The 23538-nt window shown below is 41.5% G+C and overlaps 1 protein-coding gene across 3 annotated transcripts in view; it reads left to right on the plus strand.

Annotated features, from left to right (window-relative positions):
- Window positions 1–2184: 2184 nt before the first annotated feature.
- The window catches only part of CLINT1 (clathrin interactor 1), an 88951-nt gene continuing 67597 nt past the window's right edge, over window positions 2185–23538 (plus strand). The window contains exon 1 of one of the 3 annotated variants that reach the window (XM_033927415.1): window positions 2185–2559. In XM_033927415.1, coding sequence (XP_033783306.1) covers window positions 2519–2559 — 41 coding nt within the window. In that variant the 5' untranslated portion in view covers window positions 2185–2518. The remainder of the gene's footprint in view (window positions 2560–23538) is intronic. The other 2 variants (XM_033927412.1, XM_033927413.1) reach the window with 2 other exon arrangements.

The following is a 23538-nucleotide window of genomic DNA, read 5'->3' on the forward strand; positions in this document are numbered from 1 at the left end:
AGGTATATCCCGCGCAGGAAAACTCGGAACATCCCTCCCCTTTAGAACCACAGAACTCTGGAACAACCTCTCATCCCCGCTCAGAAACTCAAGCTCCCTCCAGTCCTTTCGCAAACCCTTGAAAACTTGGCTCTTTGCAAAAATCTAATCACCTCCCGTTCTCTAGTATTCTGTCCCTCTCTATCCTCTTAGTCCCTCTCCTTTATCCTTTCATTGTAGTTCCTTTCCTCTTAATTCTGTAAACCGTACCGAGCTCTGCGCTTGCGGAGATGGCGCGGTATACAAACCTAAGGTTTAGTTTAGTTTAGAAATCTGACTTAAGAACATCTTTAACAGCGTAACTCGTTCTTAACCTGGGGATTACCTGTATATTAAGTCAGGTAAAATATGATATGTTAACACAATTTAGTAATTCCAGTCTCCATCCCCCACCCCCTACAGTTCACATTCAGACCATAAATCTTTCTTGTTTCTGTCAAGGTCGCATCTAATACTGTGAAGCATTTTTTTTTAAAAATGTTCTATGCTCAATACCATGTGCATATCAAATTAACCTTAAACATGTATTTTCTAAGGATACTAGGGTACCTAACTCATCCTGGATATAATTAAACTACACATTTTGGGCGACCTGCAATCAGATGGTTGGACACATTGAAAACCACCATGGGGATGACGCTGGAGGACCATTCCGGACTCCGGACTAGCACAAAACTGATTTCTTTTTAGATTCGCAATTCATCAAGTCGCTAGGACTCAAGCATGAGTTGATGGCGCCTATCAGCACATTTTGGAGACAAAACTATAATTGGACACCTCCATTAAGGCACCCTGAGAGCATGCATTGGAAGTGTGTTCATTCTGGTGCCCCTCACTGTCTCTCCGCTCTTCTCTCTTCTTATACACTTCCCAGAGAACTCCGTTCATCAGATACGCTGCTCTTAGCTGTACTCTTCTCCTCCACTGCCAATTCCAGACTTTCTTCCTTTCATGTAGCTGCCCCCTGTGCCCCAAATAAATTACCGAGTTTGTCCAAGCCCCTTCCCTTACCTTGTTTAAAAGCAGCCTGAAAACCCAACTTTTTAATACAGCCTTCAATCCATAACACTACTCCCCACTGCCCACCAACCCAGCCAGCAGATTAACCACTTCCCTTAACTGTATCCATGACATCCTGTTTGTTTGTCTTGTTTGTTTAGATTGTAAGCTCTTTCAAGCAGGACTGTCTCCTTTGTGACTCTCTACAGCGCTACATGCGTCTGGTACCACTATAGAAATAATTAGTAGTAGTAGTAGTAGTGTGAAGAGTTTCAGTCTTTGGGAAGCAGAGTTGAGATTGTGATGTCATAATGCCTCATTCCGCCAATAAGAGCCAACCTCCTCAGTGGTGTCACAATGGCTTGATTGTCCTGTACTCCTCTCTGCCCTCCAACCCAGCCAGCAGATTAACTCTTCCCCTTACCTGTATCCACGACATCCTGTTTGTCTGTCTTGTCTGTTTAGATTGTAAGCTCTTCGTAAAGGAGCCCTAAGTGACTTGCCCAGGGTCACAAGGAGCATTGAGGGATTCGAACCCACAACCTCAGGGTGCCGAGGCTGTAGCTCTAACCCACAGGTGTCAAAGTCCCTCCTCGAGGGCCGCAATCCAGTCAGGTTTTCAGGATTTCCCCAATGAGATCTATTTGCATGCACTGCTTTCATTGTATGCTAATAGATCTCATGCATATTCATTGGGGAAATCCTGAAAACCCGACTGGATTGCGGCCCTCGAGGAGGGACTTTGACACCCCTGCTCTAACCACTGCACCAGCATTTAGCTTGGGATGGTATAGCGCATTTAAACCCCCAAAACCCTTCCCACATTTTGGCAGAGGCGTCTCTTAGCTAAATATTTTACACCCTAACGACCATTGTAGCTCAGTTTCACCACACCTGTTCCCCTCCCATCCTTCGTCACTCTTCTTTCTACTGACCCTATTTAAATGCTCTAATAAGCACGACTAGAACTCTCGCCTGTGAATCACCTCTGTTGACTCAGCAGGTTTTGCAAGACTTAAGCCACTGTCCCACCCACTGGAGGAAGTTGTAGTCCTCGTGTGGCGTCAGGAAAGTACAAAGTCTGACCCTTTCCAGTCTATGGGCGGGAAAATGACGGGAAAACCTCCGCCCTCGAGCCCGCGCAGGAACTGGGAACGGAGAAAACACCAGGCAGCAGAGTCCCAGCGAACTACACCTCCCAGGGCGCCCCGCGAGAGGACGCGCCTTCCCCCCACGCCAGGGCGACGTAACGTGCGTGCCGCGGCTCTCTCCGCCTCAGCGACTGCACTCGAGACGGGGAGAGGAGCTGCAGCGGCTCGGGGAGGCAGGAGCGCGAGGCCGCGGCTGCTCGGTCGGGATTCCCGGGGGGAGTGGGAGAGGAAATCCGTGGCGGGCCCGCCTCCTCCCCCACCCCCCTCTCCAGAGGCCGCGTAGGGACCAGCCGAGGCCGGTCCGTCCCCGTTGTGGGGAAGCCGCCGACATGCTGAATATGTGGAAAGTGCGGGAGCTGGTGGATAAAGCGTGAGTACGGCTTCCTCGCGCCAGGGAAGAGGTTCCCCCCACCCCCTCCCTCCCCTCGCTGCCCACCATCCCCCCGGCTCGCGGACACGTACCCAGCCGCTGACGTCATGCCTCGCGCCACACACACACACGCTCTCAGCTGCTGAGAAGGACCCGTCATGGCGGCGACGGGCTCAGTAGGAAGGGAGGCCGCAGGCAGGGCGCCGTCCCGGAGGTTTCTGTAGCCCTTTAGCGGGCAGAGGGGAATAGGCACCCTTATTTCGTGCCCAGCCACTCTCGGTAAAAGTCTGGAGGAGGATGGGGGGGATCACCTTTAATAACTTGGGGTGACTAGAGGACATGTAATGAAGCTAAGGGGGGACAGGTTCAGGACTAATGTCAGGAAGTTCTGCTTCACTCAGAGAGTGGTTGACACCTGGAATGCCCTCCCAGAGGAGATTATTGCGGAATCGACCGTCCTAGGCTTCAAGAGCAAACTAGATGCATATCTCCTTAAGAGAGGCATATAAAGATATGGTGGACTATAAATTACGCCAGGTGTACACCTGGCAGGGCCTCCGCGTGTGCGGATCGCCGGATTTGATGGACCGAAGGTCTGATCCGGAGATGGCAGTTCTTATGTTCTTTCTGCACCTCCAAACTTTGTCGTCGTCCCCCCCCCCCCTATGCCCTGTGTTTTTTGGTCCCCCACTTTCTTCATAATGGTGTAGCCTGCATTCCTTAACTAAATTCTGTAGCAAAGCTGCAGGAGCCAACTTTAAAAGTGCATTAGGGTGCTAACCTCAACCTAAGCGAAAGCAGTGTAGGGGGGCTTAAGCATCTGCTGCACCCACAGAGTTGGCTCCTGTGGTTCAGTGCTGCCTAAGAGCTTTCTCGGGATGCAAATGTGCGATCGTGTTTATTAATTATGTCTATAATTTGCTATGGCTCTAAGTTTTGTTTATGCTGGATAAAGCATATGTGTTATGCTCTCTTGGTTTTCTGCCGTTGATGGCATGATCATTGTAGCAGTCTGGGTTGTACCATATCCAAGCAAGTGACATCCTGCTGTGGCTGTCTTCAGGTGTGTGACATGTGACTTTCTGGAGAAAAGTGCAGCAGGAAGGCTGAAACTTAGGTTTCACTTACCTTGACATGGTACATCCTGGACAGTGCAGTGATCAAATATGTCTGTTGGTGATATGTGGCAGTTTATTTTGCGTTTATGGACTTTCCTCTTGTTATCCTTATGAAAATGGCCTTTAGGAATATCAATTCAGAAAGAAGTTTAATAATATTTTGGCATTTTACTTGTTTTTACAGGTTGTCATAGAAACATTATGGCAGATAAAGGCCAAATGGCCCATCCAGTCTGCCCATCCGCAGTAACCATTATCTCTTCCTCTCTCTAAGAGATCCCATGTGCCTATCCCAGCCTTTCTTGAATTCAGACACAGTCTCTGTCTAAATTAAACTAAACCTTAGGTTTATATACCGCATCTTCTCCATGATCGTAGAGCTCAGCACGGTTTACAGGACTAAGATAGAATGGAACTCAAAAGGATGATTGTGGATTAAGAATAAAGGAGGAATAGAGGGTTTAGGTACCAGAGAGGGGGGAGATGTTACATTTTTGAGAAAAGCCACCACTTCTACCAGCATCTACCACCCTTTCTGTAAAAAAGTATTTCCTTAGATTACCTCTGAGCGTTATCATCTCTTAACTTCATCCTATGCTTTCTCATTCCAGAGCTTCCTTTCAGTTGAAAGACTCAACTCATGCGCATTTACGCCATGTAGGTATTTAAACATCTCTATTACATTACATTAGGGATTTCTATTCCACCATTACCTTGCGGTACAAGGTGGATTACAAATGGTTTGTTCGGAGACTAGAAGTATTTAGGGAGTAGTTTGTACATTTCTTAGAGTTGTCAAGGATTACATCTGAGTTGACATGATATTAGAAGTTCATATGTAGTAGTTGCAGGTGATGCAGATGTTAGTTCAGTTTCATATCTCCCCTCACCTGCCTTTCCTCCAGAGTACACATATTGAGATCTTTAAGTCTGTCCCCATATGCCTTATGATGAAGACCACATACCATTTAGTAGCCTTTGCCTGGACCAACTCCATCCTTTTTATTACATTACATTGGTGTCTTCTATTCCACCAATACCTTTCAGTTCTAGGTGGTTTATAAAAGAATTGGCCTGGGCATTCCCAGGGATATTTCAAGGTTGATAGTTGGAAAATGCATTAGGTTCTGGGGAGTCAAGAAGGTTTAGTTAGATCAATTGACAATTTTTTCTTGGTTTTCAATTTCCTGAAGGTTTTGTAGTTGGGCATTGTGGCCATCAGATTGAAGAGGTGGTGGCCTAGTCTTCCTGCTTGGGTTGCTAATAGTCATCATATAGTTTTTTGCTTTGTATGCCTTTGACTGAGTGGTGGGTAAAGTGTGCCTGTGTTCCCCTCGGTCTGGATGTGTTGTTCTGATTAGGCGATTGTTTTAGATAGCTTGGTCTGTCTCCTGACTGTTAGCAATTCTTTTTAATTGATCTTCTGCTTTTGTTTCCTCTGGCTGATAGAAAACATTCACATGAAGTGTTAGATTTATTTTCATCATATAGTACTTAAAAAGCTTGGAGCACTCACAGTAGTTGTTTTGTCCAAACTTAGCATCTATGTTTACACATGCCAGTGCTTCTCAGACTTTGTGATGTGACCATGACCCCATTTCAGTATTAAAAGACAAGCACAAAGTGCCCAACGCTACCTTGCTCATGTACTGCTACTCCAGGCTCTAGTGGCTATGATGATACTATAATACTACTTATCATTTCTGTAGCACTGCCAGATATAACATTAAACATGTGAGAGACAATTCCTGCTCGACAGAGCTTAGAATCTAATCAAAGCAGACAAATATTACATGTTTAATGTTTAAAAATGTATGCGCACAGAATTATGGTAGCCTGCATGGACCAGGTTTACATGGAGGTTCCCCTCTTCCTCATCCATTACCTCATGTTCTAAATCAGTGATTCCCAACCCTGTCCTGGAGGAACACCAGGCCAATCGGGTTTTCAGGCTAGCCCTAATGAATATGCATGAGAGAGATTTGCATATGATGGAAGTGATAGGCATGCAAATTTGCTTCATGCATATTCATTAGGGCTAGCCTGAAAACCCAATTGGCCTGGTGTTCCTCCAGGACAGGGTTGGGAACCACTGTTCTAAATGATGTTGGAAAATTTGCAACACAGCCAAGGAAACACTGGCATATACAATGCATTGTGATATGGTTCACTCCAGTGCCTCATACCTCTGCAAGTTATCACATAGGTTTGTATATTGCAGTGCTCTAGACATGTTAAGCATTTTTCCTGTATAGTCCTAGTAGAAAAGATTTTTGTTGTGTAATCTCTGGTTTTCATCTAGTACCTCATCCCCACATTTCTAGTTCTTTTCAGCATGCTAATCTGAAAGGGCAGCATTTTCAAAACAATTCTCAAGCACACAAGACAAAAATGTTTAAAAAAAATATACTTTTAAGAAATGTATTATCCTGGAACATACATATGTGGCATATCACATTAACAATCAGAAGTGCCAAGGTCACAAACTATTGTTTCATGCTCAAATTTTCTCAATGTATCCATAAATGGTGCAATAGCTTATCAGAGAGGCAACAGGTATTTAGCAGAGAGACCTGTAAATGAAAAAAAAGTTAAATTTGCATAAAAACAGCACACTTCAGTCTGTGGAATAATTTACTTTAGGTCTTTAATGAGCCCTGTAAATCCTCATTTTTTTTTCTTTGGTTAGTAGTTGCTTAGACTTCTGTAACCTTTTTGAAACAAGGACTCAAAACGTCACAGATCTGGAATCTGCAGACTGTGCAAAATACTGCTATTAGGTTACTCTTTTGTGCCAACACATTCAACCATGTCATTCCTCTCTCCTTCGTGAAGAATACTAGCTTCCAGTTACTTATAGGATGCTGTTCAAGATCTTTACTATTGCTCGCTGTATCTTTTACTCTGGTTTACTTACATTTCTAGCTTTTTAGTCCTCTATACATACCAGCAAACTCTTTGATCCTCCCAGCATAATCTGCTGTTTATCCTATCCCACAGCTTTATCTTGCTTCAGTGACCAGGGGTCCTTTGCTTTAGAATGGCGTCAATGTAGCTGGAAATACTGCTCAGTGGAATCAAATGAAGCCGCGACTGCGTTTATGAGTTATACTTAAGTTGGGCATCTGTAACTTATGTTCTTGCGGAGCTCTGTTTAAAATTACCTTTCCAGTTTTTCAAAGCAAGACTTCATCCTAATACTCTTCTGATTAGGACATATCATTAACTCTTGCATTATGATTTGCGATGCAAATGTTTGCATTGGAAGAAGTAATATAAGCTTCGTCAGCAGCTGTTTTAAAAACCTATTTTCAACAGTTAATGCCTAGGCATGATGTGAAATAGATTATAGTTCAAGAAATAACTGGTTAGAATTGTGGCATTGGTTTTCTTTCCAGGAGAGATAATGACTAACTGTAGAATGAATGCACTTTTATAAAGGGTAAAGGTTTGTGGATCTGATGTACAACAGAAAGATCGTATTACCAAACGGTTTAACATATAATATATGAAGGTACTTTCTTCCTAGTGTGAGAGGGAGCAGTTTGAACCATATGCAGAAACCAATAAAGAGTCATGGTGGTATCTTCAGAAGAAGGTTTGGAGATGGAGAGGGTCTTAAACAGGGATCTCAAAGGCCCTCCTTGAGGGCCGCAATCCAGTCGGGTTTTCAGGATTTCCCCAATGAATATGCATTGAAAGCAGTGCATGCACATAGATCTCATGCATATTCATTGGGGAAATCCTGAAAACCTGACTGGATTGCGGCCCTCAAGGAGGGAATTTGAGACCCCTGGTCTTAAAGAAAGAAAATGAGTAGGGGAAGGGGATTGAAGTCTCCAGGAGGGGGAGAGGATCAACTTAGCACCACCACTGCAGCCTACAGAGTGAGAACTATGAAAGAAAAATTAACATTAATAAGAAAGGGTTCTGCTTTGTTTGCTGCTCTAAGGATAAAGCTAAGGTTCAGTCAAGGACAGAGGGGAAGATGAGATGAAAAGGTCAAGCTTGTTGGAAATGGAATGGGCATTCCATAGCAAGTGTGAGAAGAGGAGGGTGGAAGGGAGTACACATATGATTGGAGGGGGTCATGGTTAGAGGTGCACAGATGGATGAAGGGTAAGGGACAGTTTCCAGGATTGAATTTCATATTCTGAGTAGTGGAAGAAAATAGAAAGGAGGCAGAGGTGCAGTGACGGTGATGGCAATAATGTTGTCTCTGGGAGAGTACAGGTGACTAGTGGGAGAAATAAGACTTTGAAGTTTAAGGGAAATGACAGACTAGAAGACGGAACAGCTGGTGAGTTGAAGCATTTAATTAGATTCAAGAAGGACAATATAGAGGAGCTATAGCCAATAAAGATTGGGAAAATGTAGTCATAGAGGCCTGCCTCTTGGCCATCTATCTGATGGGAAGATCAAATGGGTTGTGGTGGTTTCCAGAGTTTACAGCCAAGAGGAGAACCTTTCATCTAATGCAAGGGTCTCAAAGTCCCTCCTTGAGGGCCGCAATCCAGTCGGGTTTTCAGGATTTCCCCAATGAATATGCATGAGATCTATGTGCATGCACTGCTTTCAATGCATATTCATTGGGGAAATCCTGAAAACCCGACTGGATTGCGGCCCTCAAGGAGGGACTTTGAGACCCCTGATCTAATGTGTGTGAATCTGTGGACCTGCAAACCACCTACTTAAATGATTTAAAGTAATCAAAATGTCCAACTAGTTTACATCCTCATTGCAGTTAGTTGAGCCAAAATACAAGTCTTATTTGGCCATAATCTTATCTCTAGTTATTACTTCAGCAGATGTAGTATGGCTGGCTGGATTTGTTTGGATTTTGGTGGACATAGCACTGAGTTTTGAAATGTGCTGTTCGTTTGCCTGTTTATTTTAATGCATGTTTGAAACAGGATAGTAAATTGCTTGTTTTTTAAGGAAAATGTTCTATCTGGTGGATTGATTTGGAAATGATGCTTTTTGGACTTGCTGAAGTTACAACACTTTGGAAATGCTTTTGGGGGTCACAGTGATATAACATTACAGCCACCTTTCTTAAGTTATTTTGTCACACTATACTGTTACCCTGCAGAACTGGGGAAAAAAAGACACCCGTTCAGTTTTTAAGATCCTCTTTTTAATTTTTTCTCTTTTCTTAAATTTTCTTTTGTTTTGCAAAAAAAATAAAAAATCTCTTTTTTCAGAAGGGGCTGTACTTTTGCTCCCCCCCCCTACACACTTTGCTTTGCCCTTTACTTTTTCCCTTCACGCTCTTCCTGCTACTGTGGCTTATTGAGCTGAGCTGAAGGCCTCATGGTGAAATCATGGCTGCTCTTGAGGGAGTTTAAGGCCAGCTTTCTTCACTGTAACACTGTTCTTGAATGCAAATACTGGAAGCTGATGCTTATGTTGTTGAATTGTATTTCCAGTGCAATAGGTGAGACGTTCTAGGCCAGGCCTGCCCAAGTCCGGTCCTCAAGATCTACTGGCAGGCCAGGTTTTCAAGATATCCACAATGAATGTGCATGAGAAAGGATTTGCCTGCACTACCTTCTTGGTATGCAAATATCTCTCATGTATATTCATTGTGGATATCCTGAAAACCTGGCCTGCCAGTAGATCTCGAGGAACGGACTTGGGCAACCCTGTTCTAGACCAATGCTTCTCAACTCAGTCCTGGAGTCCCCCCTTGCCAGTCAGGCTTTCAGGATATCCACAATAAATATGCATGAAAGAAAGTTCCATATAATAGAGACAGTGTATGCAAATGTATATTCATTGTGGCTATCCTGAAAACCTGACTGGCAAGGGGGTACTCCAGGACCGAGTTGAGAAACACTGTTCTAGACAGTACAGTTATTTCCCTATAGCCGTGTGCTGCTGCAGAAGGAATCCACTCCGGATTTTTCACCCTGTCTCTGTTGTACTTCACTGGACTCTCTAGCTCCACCTTCAGTTAGCACCCAAGCACGTAGAGCCACACAATGCACGTGAAGTAGAGGCACCTGTAGCAACAGGCTTAAAAAAATTGTTCTGCTCAAAAGTAACTAAACAGTACCGTCAACTGCCAACACTGCCTTCAAAGGAGCTCAGAATAAATAAATTCAAACTTATACAAATTCTTCCCCGTCCACAAGGGCTGACAGGCATCCAAGAAGAAGGACAGGGCGGGAGTCTAGAATCTCACACCATGGGCTCAGGACGAGAAGGAAGTTTGAAAGTAGTTAAACCTTAACAGGTAGAATCATTTACTTTATTTTACAGTGCTCTAAATGTTCTGTATACAAGAAATCAAGTGATTAAACATTCTCTATGGTAGTTTCAGAGGAAAGATTAATCTACTTACTCAGTTTTCACAGTTGTGTTGTACTAATTCAGCCACACTACTCTTTTAATTTAAAATTAATCCCTGGTCTAGTAAGTAAATATGGTGATTTGGATTTGTTTGCATCTCAGTTTTGCTCTTCAAGCTGTTTGACTGCTTCTGAAGTGGCACTTGTAAATTCTTCTGGTAGAAAGGTTAAGATTTGGATTTAGACTTAATTGCATGCTTTTCCAAATACGAGCTCAAGGCAAATTACAATCGGATATAGCAAGTGACAACAGTGCCAGGCAAAATGGTATAAGCCAGGGGTGCACAACTCTGGCCCTCGAGGGCAGAATCCAGTCGGGTTTTCAAGATTTCCCTAGTGAATTTGCATGAGCTCTAGTTACCTGCACTGCTTCCATTGTATGCATATTGATCTCATGCATATTCATTTGGGAAATAAGAGCATAAGCATTGCCTCTGCCGGGTCAGACCAGGGTCGTGCCCAGCAGTCCGCTCCCGTGGCGACCCCCCAGGTCCATGACCTGTAAGTGATCCTTTACCTAAATCTTTTATTCCCTAATCATTTAATATCCTGTATAGTAACCCTCTATCTTTACCCTTCAATCCCCTTCTCCTTCAGGAAATCTTCCAATCCCTTTTTGAAACCCAATATCGTACTCTGTCCTATCACCTCTTCTGGAAGCGCATTCCAGGTGTCCACCACCCTCTGAGTGAAGAAGAACCTCCTAGCATTTGTTCTGAATCTGTCTCCTTTCAATTTTTCTGAATGCCCTCTTGTTTTTGTTGTCCCCGCTAGTCTGAAGAATCTGTCCCTCTCCACCTTCTCTATGTCTTTCATGATCTTATAAGTCTCTATTATGTCCCCTCTAAATCTCCGCTTTTCCAGCTTCTCTAGCTTTTCAGCATATGAAAGGTTTTCCATGCACCTAGGAAGTGACGTCAGAGGAAGAGCCAGTGCTGGCATGAGCAGCAGGTTGGGTGGCTGCTCACACCGGGAACATTAAAAAGGTACCGGGGAAGGGGCATGCATGCAGCTGGAGAAGACAGGGAAGGAGCAGATGAGGGGCACCACCACTTCGGGCACTTCTCATTCTCATTACATCACTGGGCCTAGGTGTCACTTTGTACAATATGATGAAATCTGCTTAATATGCAGCAACAAACAGAATGTTAGGAATCATCATGCACCTCCATAGTGCAACCTAAAGATATCATCATGCACCTCCATAGTGCAACCTAAAGATATCATCATGCACCTCCATAGTGCAACCACACCCTGAGTATTATGGTGCAATTCTGGCCACTGTATTAAAAAAAAAATAAAAAATAGTGAAACTAGAAAAGGTACAGAAGAGGATGACCAAAAGTTTTTAAAGGGGGTAGAATGACTTTCAAATGAGGAAAGGCTGAAGAGATTAGGGATCTTCTGCTTAGCCTTAGATAGACGGAAAAATATAGAGTTCTTTACAGTTTTGAGTGAAGTAGAAAGGGTAAAGGCAAACTTATTGTACTTTTTGAAAGAATAAAATACTAGGATTATTCCATGAAGTAACACAAAGCAAATTGAAGAAAATATTTTTTCACTCAAAGCATAGTTAAGCTCTGGAGGATGTGGCAAAAACAGGATAGATGGGCTTAAAAAAGGTTTGGACAAATTCCTGGCGGAAAAGTTAATAAATTGTTATTAAGATAGACCTGATGATGCCACTGCTTATATCTGGGGGTAAGTAATGGGAAACCGTGCTACTTTTCGGAATCCTGCCAGTTACTTAAGTCCTAGATTGGACACTTGAGCTTGATAGACATTTGATGTGTCCTACTATGGTAATTCTTTTAAGTTCTTAAGCATTTTATTTCCCCAAAGGGCCATACTATGTAAGTTTGTGTCTAAAAGGGTGGAGGGTGAAGTAGGTTACTCAGGGTCATAAGGAGTGTCTTTAGGAGAAGCATGATTTGAATGTTTGCTCCTTGTTTGCTTCCCTGGTTCGCAGCCTCCTATTCTAACCACTTGGCCACTGTTCTAGTCTCTTAGCCAAGACTGTTCTTATCTTGGTTATAAACAGAAGCTTTGTAGGTGATAGTTGAGTGTCATTTTATAGTTTACCTGGCCTGTAAATGAGAAAGGAGAGCTGTGGGACAGTAAGGTGTATATGGTGGTGGTAGTGGGAATGAGATTAATTTCATTAATTTCTTATATTCTACTCTCTCATTTTAAATAAAACTATTCTGGGAAGTTTAGAAATAATAATAATAAAAAAATAATTATCACCTTTTATTTCTCTCTCACTTTTACTCAGACCATTTTTGAGATTCACCCTCTCCACCCCCTCCCCTGACACTCTAGTCATTGGTTTCCCTTCCTACATGCCAGAACACAACATCTCATAATATACAAAGTTTTCTTTTCCCTTAGGCTATTTTACCTGTTCTTTGTCTTAATAAATCAGGCCCTAAAGGAGCTGCAATGGATTTTGAAGGAGATTGGTAGGGAGGGGGAGTCAGAGCCTATGGCCACTAACTTTTGACCTGCCTACCTCCCAAATCCAAAGAAATGTGTGTTTCTTCTAAACCACAATGTACAGTTTCCTAACATTGAACTAAATACCTAGGTAATCACGATTTCTTTATTCTCTGTAATCTTGGTATGCGTTGCCTTGATCCCATTTTTTTCTGATATAGCAGTGTTAGTGTTTGCAATGGATGTGCCTTTCTTTAGACATGACTTCTTACTAGAGAATGACACGGGGACTGTTTACCGCAGTAAATCTGCAGGAATGGAGACATTTGCAACTTGTTTACCGCAGGAATGGGGACAAGACCTTTTACCGCCCCGTGGGAGCAGTGAAAAGTCTTGCTCCTGTGGTAAAAAAATTGCACCCGTGTCAGACTCGGCATCTCCTTCCCATCTCCTCTTGTGCCTATTTTTACCATCAGAAGCCAGCCATGCCACGACGAAGACAGAAGGAACCCAAAACCAAAGCCTGAGAGACTATTTTATATTTTGTGATTAGAATATTTCAGATTTGAAATATGTATCCTGCTAGAGCTGGACATAACTGGGGACCACAAAGCCCAGGCTGTGCTTCTTTGGCTTCCAGCTAGCTTAGGGCTCTCTCTGACCAGGGGGCAGTTGCCCTAGTTGCTTTCCCTTAACACTATTCCTGCCATGTGTGACTGAAGTATTCGGTTAACTTGATTTTTCTATGTATTCTGTAGTAATTTGGTTGAAGTTTTCACAATAGTAGAGGGGATATTTGTGAAAGGCAGGGGAGACGGGAGTTTTGTTGATCCTGGCTCTGTACAGTAAATTATTTTTATGTAAAAGTCAAGTTTTCAGATTCTCAAATAAATAGTCATGGACTGGCTGAACTTGCATTTTTTTGTACTGAAACCGGGCCATTTTGTGGCTCTGAGAGACTTGAATTTGGTGAGTTTAGAACACTAGGCTCTTTTTACAAAGCCACACTAGCAATTTTGGTGCTGCAGCTATAATGAAGCCCATTCATCACTTTTGGGCTTCATCACATTTGCCACGCTGGAATTGCTTGTGCAGCTTTATAAAAGGAGCCCTAAGATTTTACAGAATTTGTACTTGTGGGCTGGTTTATCCCACAGTTATTGAATGTGACATTATCTAAACAGTGAGGATACGAGGGTCATTTCATAAATAATTCACACTATTTTTTTTTTTTTTTTCTAATTTACATGTTTTATTTATTTTTAAGTATTTCTTTACATTCCTTCAATATAGTCTCCCTGCTTTGCAATGACCAAGTCCCAACATCCAGGAAGCTTCATTATTCCATCCAAGACACCGTTTTAGTTCAGTTGCCGAATGGCTAGGGTACCGGCAGAAGAAAGCTCTTCCAGAGATGCAAAACGATGTCCACACATAGGTTGTTTCAACTTTGGAAGAAGGTCAAAGTCTGGTGATCTCATGTCTGAACTGTAGGGAGCATGGGGGTAACACCTCCCAGCCATATTCATGTAGTTTTTCAATGACATTCCCTATGTGCGGGCGAGTGTTGTCGTGAAGAATGAGTGGACCAGCCAAGAGCAACTGAGGTTGGGTCTTGTGCATTTTTTGCAAAAAATCATGATAATACGCTGCTGTGACACTTCTTCCACATGGAACTTTGTCTGTAATGATGATGCCTTCATGATCATAAGCAAAATTAATCATTTGTTTGACTTTTGATTGAGCTCATTTAAATTTTTTTGGTCGTGGGGAAGATGGAGCTCTCCACTCATCATTGAAAAACTACGCAAATATGGCTGGGAGGTGTTACCTCATGCTCCCTACAGTCCAGACATGAGACCACCAGACTTTGACCTTTTTCCAAAGTTGAAACAACCTATGCGTGGATATCTTTTTGCATCTCTGGAAGAGCTTTCTTCTGCCGGTACCCGAGCCATTTGGCAACTGAACAAAACTGTGTCTTGGATGGAATAATGAAGCTTCCCAGACATTGGAACTCGGTCATTGCAAAGCAGGGAGATTATAATGAAGGATTATAAAGAAATACTTGGAAAAAAAAACAAAAAACATGTAAATAAAAAAAAATAAATAATAGTGTGCATTATTTATGAAATGACCCTCGTATAATTTACAGGGTATGTGATTGTTTATTTAGAATCACATATTTCAATTTTATTTGTACAAAAGGCTAATTTTGAAGGTTACTATATATTTGAAGCTCTCATGTTGCTGTTTCCTTTAGTATTGTTCCATTGTTCACAGACTCAGAAACCAGAGACATGAACCCCAATGCAAGTGAAAATGCCTTGCTTTGTTTAGCGTTTACATTTACATGATCCACTAGTGAAATCAGTTTTTTGTATTGTATTACTAGGAAAAAGATCAAATATTTCACTCTTTGTAAAACTGGATAGGGATTCTGAACACTCAGGACCGGATTCTCAAAGCTCACTGGTAAAATCTGTCAAGTCAATGTTGCGGCCATAGTGGGAGCAATTTTTCTTTAACGGGCAATTCTCGGCATAATAGCATGCAAATTTATATGCATATTAATTGTGTGGAAAAACACCGGTAAAAGGAGGGAGGAACCGTGCCTGGCGCTTCGCAGAAGAAGTAACAAATTTGAAATAGTGGCAGCCTCTAATATCAGGTGTTAACCTTACCCAGTCAAACATATCAAAGCATATCAAAATGGACCTCAGAATCCGAAGGATGAAACTCCAGGAATACAAAAATTCACTAAGGGAGATATCAAATACTATCACTGGTTACTTTATGTTTGTGTTATAAATATGAAAAAATGAATTATAAGAACATAAGCAGTGCCTCTGCTGGGTCAGACCAGAGGTCCAACATGCCCAGCAGTCCGCTCACATGGCAGCCCATCAGATCCGGGTCGGCACCTGTATAGTATTCCTCTATCTATACCCTTCTATTCCCTTTTCCTTCAGGAAATCATCTAATCTCTTCTTGAACTTCAATACCGTACCTTGTCCTATCATTCCCTCTGGAAGCGCATTCCAGGTGTCCACCACCAGTTGGGTGAAGAAGAGCTTCCTAGCATTGGTTCTGAATCTGTCCCCTTTTAATTTTGCAGAATGCCTTCTCGTTCAGAAATATCGTGTCATAATAAACTATTTAAATTAACATGGGGTCCATTGATGAATTTTGTTAACTCTGATTAGTTGGATTATGCCTTTATTTCCTATTTGATTTGCACATCCAGGGAAGGAAGGGAGGGGGGGTAATATATTTTGTTGTATTCATTGATCGAATCCAAGTGCTGCTTTTATGATATTAATTGTATGCATAATTTAAAGCACTTTGCCTTTGTTCTCAAATTAGGGAGGGAGGGGGAAAAATTTTGTAGTACTCTTTTGATCAATTGTAAGTGCTGTCTATGACGTTAATTGTATGTATATATTTAATGCACTGTTCTCTAATTGAAAATTAATAAAGATTTTAAAAAAAATAAATACTATCACTGGTCCACTGCCGGAAAACAAAAGCCAGAGAGAAAAACTCCCTTTAAAGGGAGAAAAGTCTCTGGCTCAAAAACCAGGCAATAATCTAAACCTGTGAAATAATATTTAAAGTAACACCCAATATTGAAGGAAATTCCAGAAGAGGTCAATTAAAGAGCTGTGTAATAATTGCACATAATTGCATAAACCCCGGGGTATGGAAAAAATATAAACAACTTCAGCATGACTGATAGAAAAGTGCCAACTTAACTTGGCAAGGCTTTATCGCCACTATGCTGTACTGGATAGTGCAGTCCTTTTCTAGGAAACCAACAAAAACGAGAATACCCAAGTTTCCACAGGGAAAGAAGAACAGATCCAAACAAACGAGACTGTGGAAACACAGTGTCCTCGGATCTTTGGTTGTAATTTATTCAAAATTTCCTTGATAAAAGCAGTAGCAACGAAGCAAACTCAATCCACATATATCATGAGAGAACCCAACACTACTTCTTTTATCAAGGAAATTTTGAATAAATTACAACCAAGGATCCGAGGACATTGTGTTTCCACAGTCTTGTTTGTTTGGAGCAGCCTTTTTTCTATCTGCATCAAACGATGGTTGTAATCTAGGCAAAGCTGCTATTGCTAATCGGCCCTGGGATGCAAAAACAGTTCCCAACAAGAGAATCCTTGTTTCGCATCCGCTGCTGCATCGGGAGAAGCCAACCGCTGTTCCGAGTACTGCACTGAAAGAGAGAGGGTAAGAACCTGCTTAAAAGCAGACCTAATGACTTCATACTGGCGCGAAAATTCAAAACGCCCAAGTTAGAGGACGTACTCCAAAAAGAAAGAAAGCAAAAATTTCTAATACACCAAAAAGTTCAAGATTTAAGAAAAACTCAAAACCACCACGAAGTTCACATGTTCAGCCAGGACATAGAATATGATAGATGCCTTTAATATGATGCCAGCAGAATTTATTTTATGTACAGTGGTGCCTCGCATAATGAACGCCTCGCACAGCGAACGCTGCGCACAACGAACTTCATGTCTTGCTTCCTACAACGAACTTCGTTTCACACAACGAAGTCGCCCGAGCTGCATCCTTCCGCGCAGGCACTACGCTTAACTGCCCTCTCTCCGCCTGGCTCCCTGTGCAGTGGCGGACCGTCGGCTCGCAGGGGCCCGGTGCCTACTGCTGATGCGTTGGGGGGGGGCGGAGCTACTCTCGCCGCTTCCCCGATGCTAGAAAAAAAAAAAAAAATGAACAGTCCCAGTTTTTGCCGCTGAGACTCTGCCCTCTCTCACTGTAAAATTAGACTCTACTTAGTCTGTCTTTAAATTTAAAAAATGTGTGTTGTTTTAAAAAACAATTATGTTTTTAGATGTATCTAAATAAAAATAATAACAAAAAATTTATCTTTTTTTATGTCATCTTAGCATATTTTATGCTACAGAACGAATTATTTTTTTTAACATGTATTGTTATGGGAAAACGCGTTTCACATAACGAACTTTTCGCATAACAAACTTGCTCCTGGAACCAATTAAGTTCGTTGTGTGAGGCACCACTGTATTTATATACCACTTAAAGCCTAAGTGGGTTACATTCAGGTTCTCAAGCTTTCTTTCCCTATCTCTCCCAGTGGGCTCACACTCTTATCTAATGTACTTGGGGCAATGGTGGATTAAGTGACTTGCCTAGGGTCACAAGGAGCAGCATGGGATTCGAACCCACAACCTCCTTTACGCAGGGAGAAGGCATGAAGGCTCTGGACTGCATAGACTTGCAGTTATCTCTCCAAAATGCACAACGATAGAATAACAGCAAAAAGACAACAGGGGAAAACAGTTCTAAATAAAATACCTAAAAATACCAGTACATAGTGCAGTTATACTCCTCCTCTGCCCAGCCCAGGCATATATGCAAACCTGACAAAGGTAATATGTGCTAGGCAAAATATGTGCACATGCACCTAATGTTTCTCTGCCTGTTACTAACTGATAGGGGTGGAGGAGTTAAAGCCTCTGGCTGTGAAAGGGGAATTCAGTGACAAAGTAGTGTAAACATGGGCATATCAGATAAAAACAGATTTGAGGCCAAAGGTAAGACCTTGGATACCTAACGAGAGGCCTCTGAAAAGCCCAGTTCACAGCCTATGTGAGACCAATTTCCAGTGACAAAAGTTGTTTTGTTTCATTCTTCATAACCTGACTTGGTTGGTTGATTCTACTATCAAAAAGCACAGAAGGGCAGAGAAGTTTTTACCAGAAAATGATCTTGGGCTTTTGGATGACCTGGGTAAGAGTCTTCTGAAAATCCATACTATTTGCAAGAATTGGTTATCAGTTATGTATAGTACAATATATGTACTGCATTTTTTCAGAAAATGCAAGAAATTTGATCTAACCTCCCTTCTGAGAAGATGCAACCCACTTTGTTTGTTTAACTTATATCTTTGGCACACTGTCTAGGATTTCAGCATCAGCTTTGCTGCTGGGCACCTTACCTGGTTACTTCTCAAAGAAGACATTCATGATGAGTTGACAGATGCACCTTGCTCTGGAGATATCTCTTTGCATTTCTATCTCTCTTCACCAATCAAAGATCGTTACACAACCCTTCGTCATCTTCTTCAGTATCAGTTCTTATGAACACAGTTAAACAGAAAAGTTTCTCTAGGCCTCAACAGAGAGGAGACAACCAGAATAGGCTAAATAACTTCTGACCAGCCTCAAACCTACCATTTCTGAAAAGCCTGCACCTATATTGCTGCTTTTATCAAGCTGTTATATATTTTTTAATATGTTACTTAGCATATGGGTATGTTTGAGCTAGTCGGCGTAGTGTATTTGAGTTTTCAGATTTGAGATTTAATAATTTCATGTGTTTCTCTTAAGGAATGTTATCTTCGTATGAGAGGCAGTGTCCTACTGTTTGACTGGGAGTTGGTTAAGACAGGAAACAGTAAACTAAATGATCAGTTTTTGAAGAGATCATCCCTTGTTAGAAGTTTGATGTTTAAAATCATATTTGTATATACTTTAGATCAGGGGTCTCAAAGTACCTCCTTGAGGGCCGCAATCCAGTCAGGTTTTCAGGATTTTCCCAATGAATTTGCATGAGATCTATGTGCATGCACTGCTTTTAATGCATATTCATTGGGGAAATCCTGAAAACCCGACTGGATTGCGGCCCTCAAGGAGAGACTTTGAGATCCCTGCTTTAGATATATGGCTATAAATTACAAAAGCTTACTTTTAATTTTAATGAAAACTATCAAACAAGCCGGGCCCAAGTTTCTCCCACACATTCTGCTTTGAGCTTCACAGGCCTTGCTTTGCTTCTGCCGTAATCTGTCCTTCGCCTTGCCCTGTTCATTATTTTCTTTCTTTCCTCCATCCATTCATCTTTGAAGCAAATGTGGTCTTCATGAATGCATCTTATCTTGCCTCTCTGCCATCAAAACATTTCTAATTCTTTGTGTCCGCCCACTATCTAAAGCATGAGTTGAATGCAATAAGGCTGGTGAAAGTGCATATGTATCAAGTGATTTCTAAGAAAATATCAAATTTGTGTTCTAGAATCCTTGCAATCTTTCTCTAAAGTTCTGAGCAAGGGGAGGTGGCTAGCATTATGTGTGTTGGGATAGGTGGGCTGTTTTGGGGCTATTTTTTAAAAGGTATGTAAAGGTATTGTATTAAATAACGATACAAGTTGTAAGGAGCACAGGAAATAGCTTCTTAGTTCCTTCCTCTTCCAAGCCATAACTCAGTTTTGGACATCAGGATGTTTGTCTTGGCTTCATTTTCCTTAGTGCAAGGCAAATTGCACATCTGCCACATAAATTATGAAAACTGTTAACATGAAAGTTGGAAATCCAGGTCAGCTTGTTCGTGCTTGATCAAGTAGATGGTACAAATAAGTAAAAGTTTAACCTGCAAAATTTCAGTTGCTATATCTAGCTTTTATGCACTTGCCTGCCTGATGTAGTTTTAAACTATCATTCGTTTGTACTTTTCATACAGTCAAGAGGCACTTAACCTGAGACAAGTATTATTGGATGACCTACAGTATGATACAAAGTGAGGCATTTTTAACATACAAATATTCATCTGTCATCACTTCCAGCTCCAGATGCAGGATGCTAAGTGTTCGGTCTGCGTGCCAGACTTTAAGAATAAATGGGATACCCATGTGGGATCCCTACGAGGGTCAAGATAAGAAAATTGGGTCATTAAGGCATAGACAGGGGGTGGGTAAGCAGAGTGGGCAGACTTGATGGGCTGTAGCCCTTTTCTGCCGTCATCTTCTATGTTTCTATGTATTTAAAAAATCTAGTTTGTTTTTCAGAATTAGGTGAACCATACTTATCCAAAAAATACAACACCAAATATACCAGCAGTTCTGAAGAGTGGATTGTAGTGGAGTTATGCCCAGGAAATTATAATAGTCCATATTAAAACAGTATGTGGAACACAGTTTTCATATATCACCAGTTTAGTTGACACTATCAACTGATTCATACCCTGATGAATGAGGTATGAAGAAACGCCCTACCCAAGTCGGAAGGACAGAGAAAACACTGTTTCCATTCTTCTGTTTTCCTTATTTATTTAAAAAAAAATTTATTAACTGCCTTTCTTATCCCAAAAGAATCACTTGGTGAATCTGGCAGGTATTTTTTTTTTTTTTTTATAGCAGTGATCATTTCTTCATCTTTTTCTTTGGGGCTTCATACAGCTTTAATAACCTTGTAATGGCTGATTTCAGAAATTCCCAAGGAACCTTTTGGGCCATTGGTTTCCAACCTTTTTCATGTAAAGGGCCGCAATGTGAATACGAGAAGGCTCTGAGGACCGCCAAAGATTTCAAGCTTACACTAATTTTGTAAACTTCCTTGACCTGTTTATTCAGATTGGGTATTAAACAAAAATAATTCTAATATTGATTCTACAGCATTTTAAGAATATATTTTTAAAACGGTTTGGTACAGTGATTAGAGCTACAGCCTCAGCACCCTGGGGTTGTGGGTTCAAATCCTGCACTGCTCCTTGTGACCCTGGGCAAGTCACTTAATCCCCTAGTGCCCCAGGTACATTAGGAGTGTGAGCCTGCCAGGACAGGTACATTAGGAGTGTGAGCCTGCCAGGACAGATAGAAAAAAATGATTGAATACCTGAATAATTTGTAATCCGCATAGAATTGTAGGTATGGGAATATAAATAATAAACATGGTTTTCTTTCGTCACCAGTAGCAAATTCCTTCCATGAGACATCTGTGTAATATTCTTGTTTACAGTTACTATATCAACTGATATATCAACTGTTACTATATCAACTGGAATACTGATTCTACAACACAAACAGGATGTGTTTAAACTTGCTTAACTGTGGCTTGTCAACTGTAGAAAATATCATTAATGTATCTGCTTATCGTTTATCAGGAGCCACTGGAAAGTTTTCAGCCCAACCAAAAAGAATAATGTGGACATGAAACTTACAAGTAATTCTGCACTTTTTTGACACTTTCAATGATATGAAATGAAAAGTGCGGAATAACTTGTAAGTTGCATGACTTCACATCATTCTCTGAGATGCAAAACAAGAAGACCCAATGCTTCATAGAAAAAGGAGAAATCTGAAGGAAAACAAACTGGAGATGAACAATGTTCTTGACTTTTTCCTTTATTTCTTCAAGATATCTTCAAACAATGGTAAAATTAGTCCACATCAAACATACTACCGTGACCTGACACGGGTCATGTTTCGGCTGACAAGCCTTTTTCAAGGGTCCTAAAGTCAGTCGTGGACGAGTAGTAGGTATAATGGAATTGATTTCCAAACTTGAAGAGTCCAAGTTGAAGAGCAAGACTGGAGTGAGCCGCTAAAATGCAGTAAATCTGGCGGAAGGAATGATACAATGAGTATAGGTATTTGACAGTGAGTTAAGAGTTGAAAGCGGCTTCAAAAAAGTGGGCTTTTAGCTTGGATTTGAGTACTGCCGGAGACTGAGCATGATGTGTTGACACTAGCAGCCTGTTCCAGGTATACGGTGTGGCAAGAAAGAAGGGACAGAGTCTGGAGTTGGGCAGTGGAGGAGAAGAATACAGATGGGAGGGACTTACCTGAAAAACAAGAGTTCATGGAGGAGGGGGTAGATAAGTGAGGAGAGATATTGGGTGTGAGGGGGGGGGGGGTGCTACAGAGTGAATGCACTTGTAAGTCAGTAAGAGGAGTTTGAACTGTATTTGGAAACAGATGGGGAGCCAATGAAGTGACTTGAGGAGAGGGGTAATGTGAGCGTGATGGCTCTTGCAGAATATGAGTCATGCAGCAGCATTTTGAACAGATTGAATATAGTAAAATAGTAAATGCCAGAAGATAAATACCCGAATAGTCCATCCAGTATGTCCAACCATACACTCTATAAATTAATGATTTAATTTAAATTGTCCATTTTCTTAGATATTTCTGGGCCAGAAACCCAGAGCTCTGCCTGGTACTGTGTTTAGGTTCCATCTATTGGAGTTTCCATCAAAGCTCACTCCAGCCCATCTAAACCATCCCAGCCTCCCAAGTCCATCCTCAACTGAATGGCCATATATAGGACACAGACTGTGCTGTGCAAGTCTGCCCAGTACTGGCCTTAGTTTTTCAATATAGACCATTATTTTCTGATTAGAGATCCTCTTGTGTTCATCCCATGCTTTCTTGAACTCTGTCACAGTTTTCCTCTCCATCACCTTCCTTGGGAGCGCATTCCAGGCATTAACCACCCTCTCTGTAAAGAAGAATTTCATATTAAAAAAAAATAATAATAATAATTCTTTATTCATTTTTGATATCAAATACAAAGTGCAAACACATGAACAATCAAGTAATATAACATACTGCACTCTATTCCAACAAAGAAGAATTTCCTAACATTACTCTTGAGTCTACCACCCCTCAACCTCAAATTATGCCCTCTGGTTTTACCATTTTCCTTTCTCTGTAAAAGATTTTGTTCTACATTAATACCTTTCAAGTATTTGAACGTCTGAATCGTTTCTCCCCGTCCCTTCTTTCCTCTAGTCTAGGGTATACATATTCAAGGCTTCCAGTCTCTCCTCATTCATCTTTTGGTGCAACCTCCTACCATTTTTGTCGCCTTTCTCTGGACCACTTCAAGGCTTCTTATGTCCTTTGCCAGATACAGTCTCCAAAATTGAACACAAGTGGGACCTCACCAAACGACCTGTATTGGAAAATTGGGCAGCACTAATACGCCTAGCATCCTTCTGTCAACAGCTTCCACCATGTCAGACTGTTTCTTTGCCTTTAGATCTTCAGATATTATCACCCCAATCCTAAGCTTAACCCTAGCACATACAGCTTCTTCTGATTTCTAATCCCCAAATGCATTACTCTACACTTCTTTGCATTGAATTTTTAACACAAGTATTTATAGTGAAAGCTCCTTAATGTACTGTGATTGAATTTTAGTTGCCAGATGTTAGGATCTGCAAAAGTTAGAGGAATAGGCTTTTTCATGTCTTCCACTCCCACCTTAGTGTCTACTTTTGGTATCATCCACAAAA

Source organism: Geotrypetes seraphini, chromosome 18 (assembly GCF_902459505.1).
Source record: "Geotrypetes seraphini chromosome 18, aGeoSer1.1, whole genome shotgun sequence".
In the NCBI taxonomy this organism is placed as follows: Eukaryota; Metazoa; Chordata; class Amphibia; order Gymnophiona; family Dermophiidae; genus Geotrypetes; species Geotrypetes seraphini.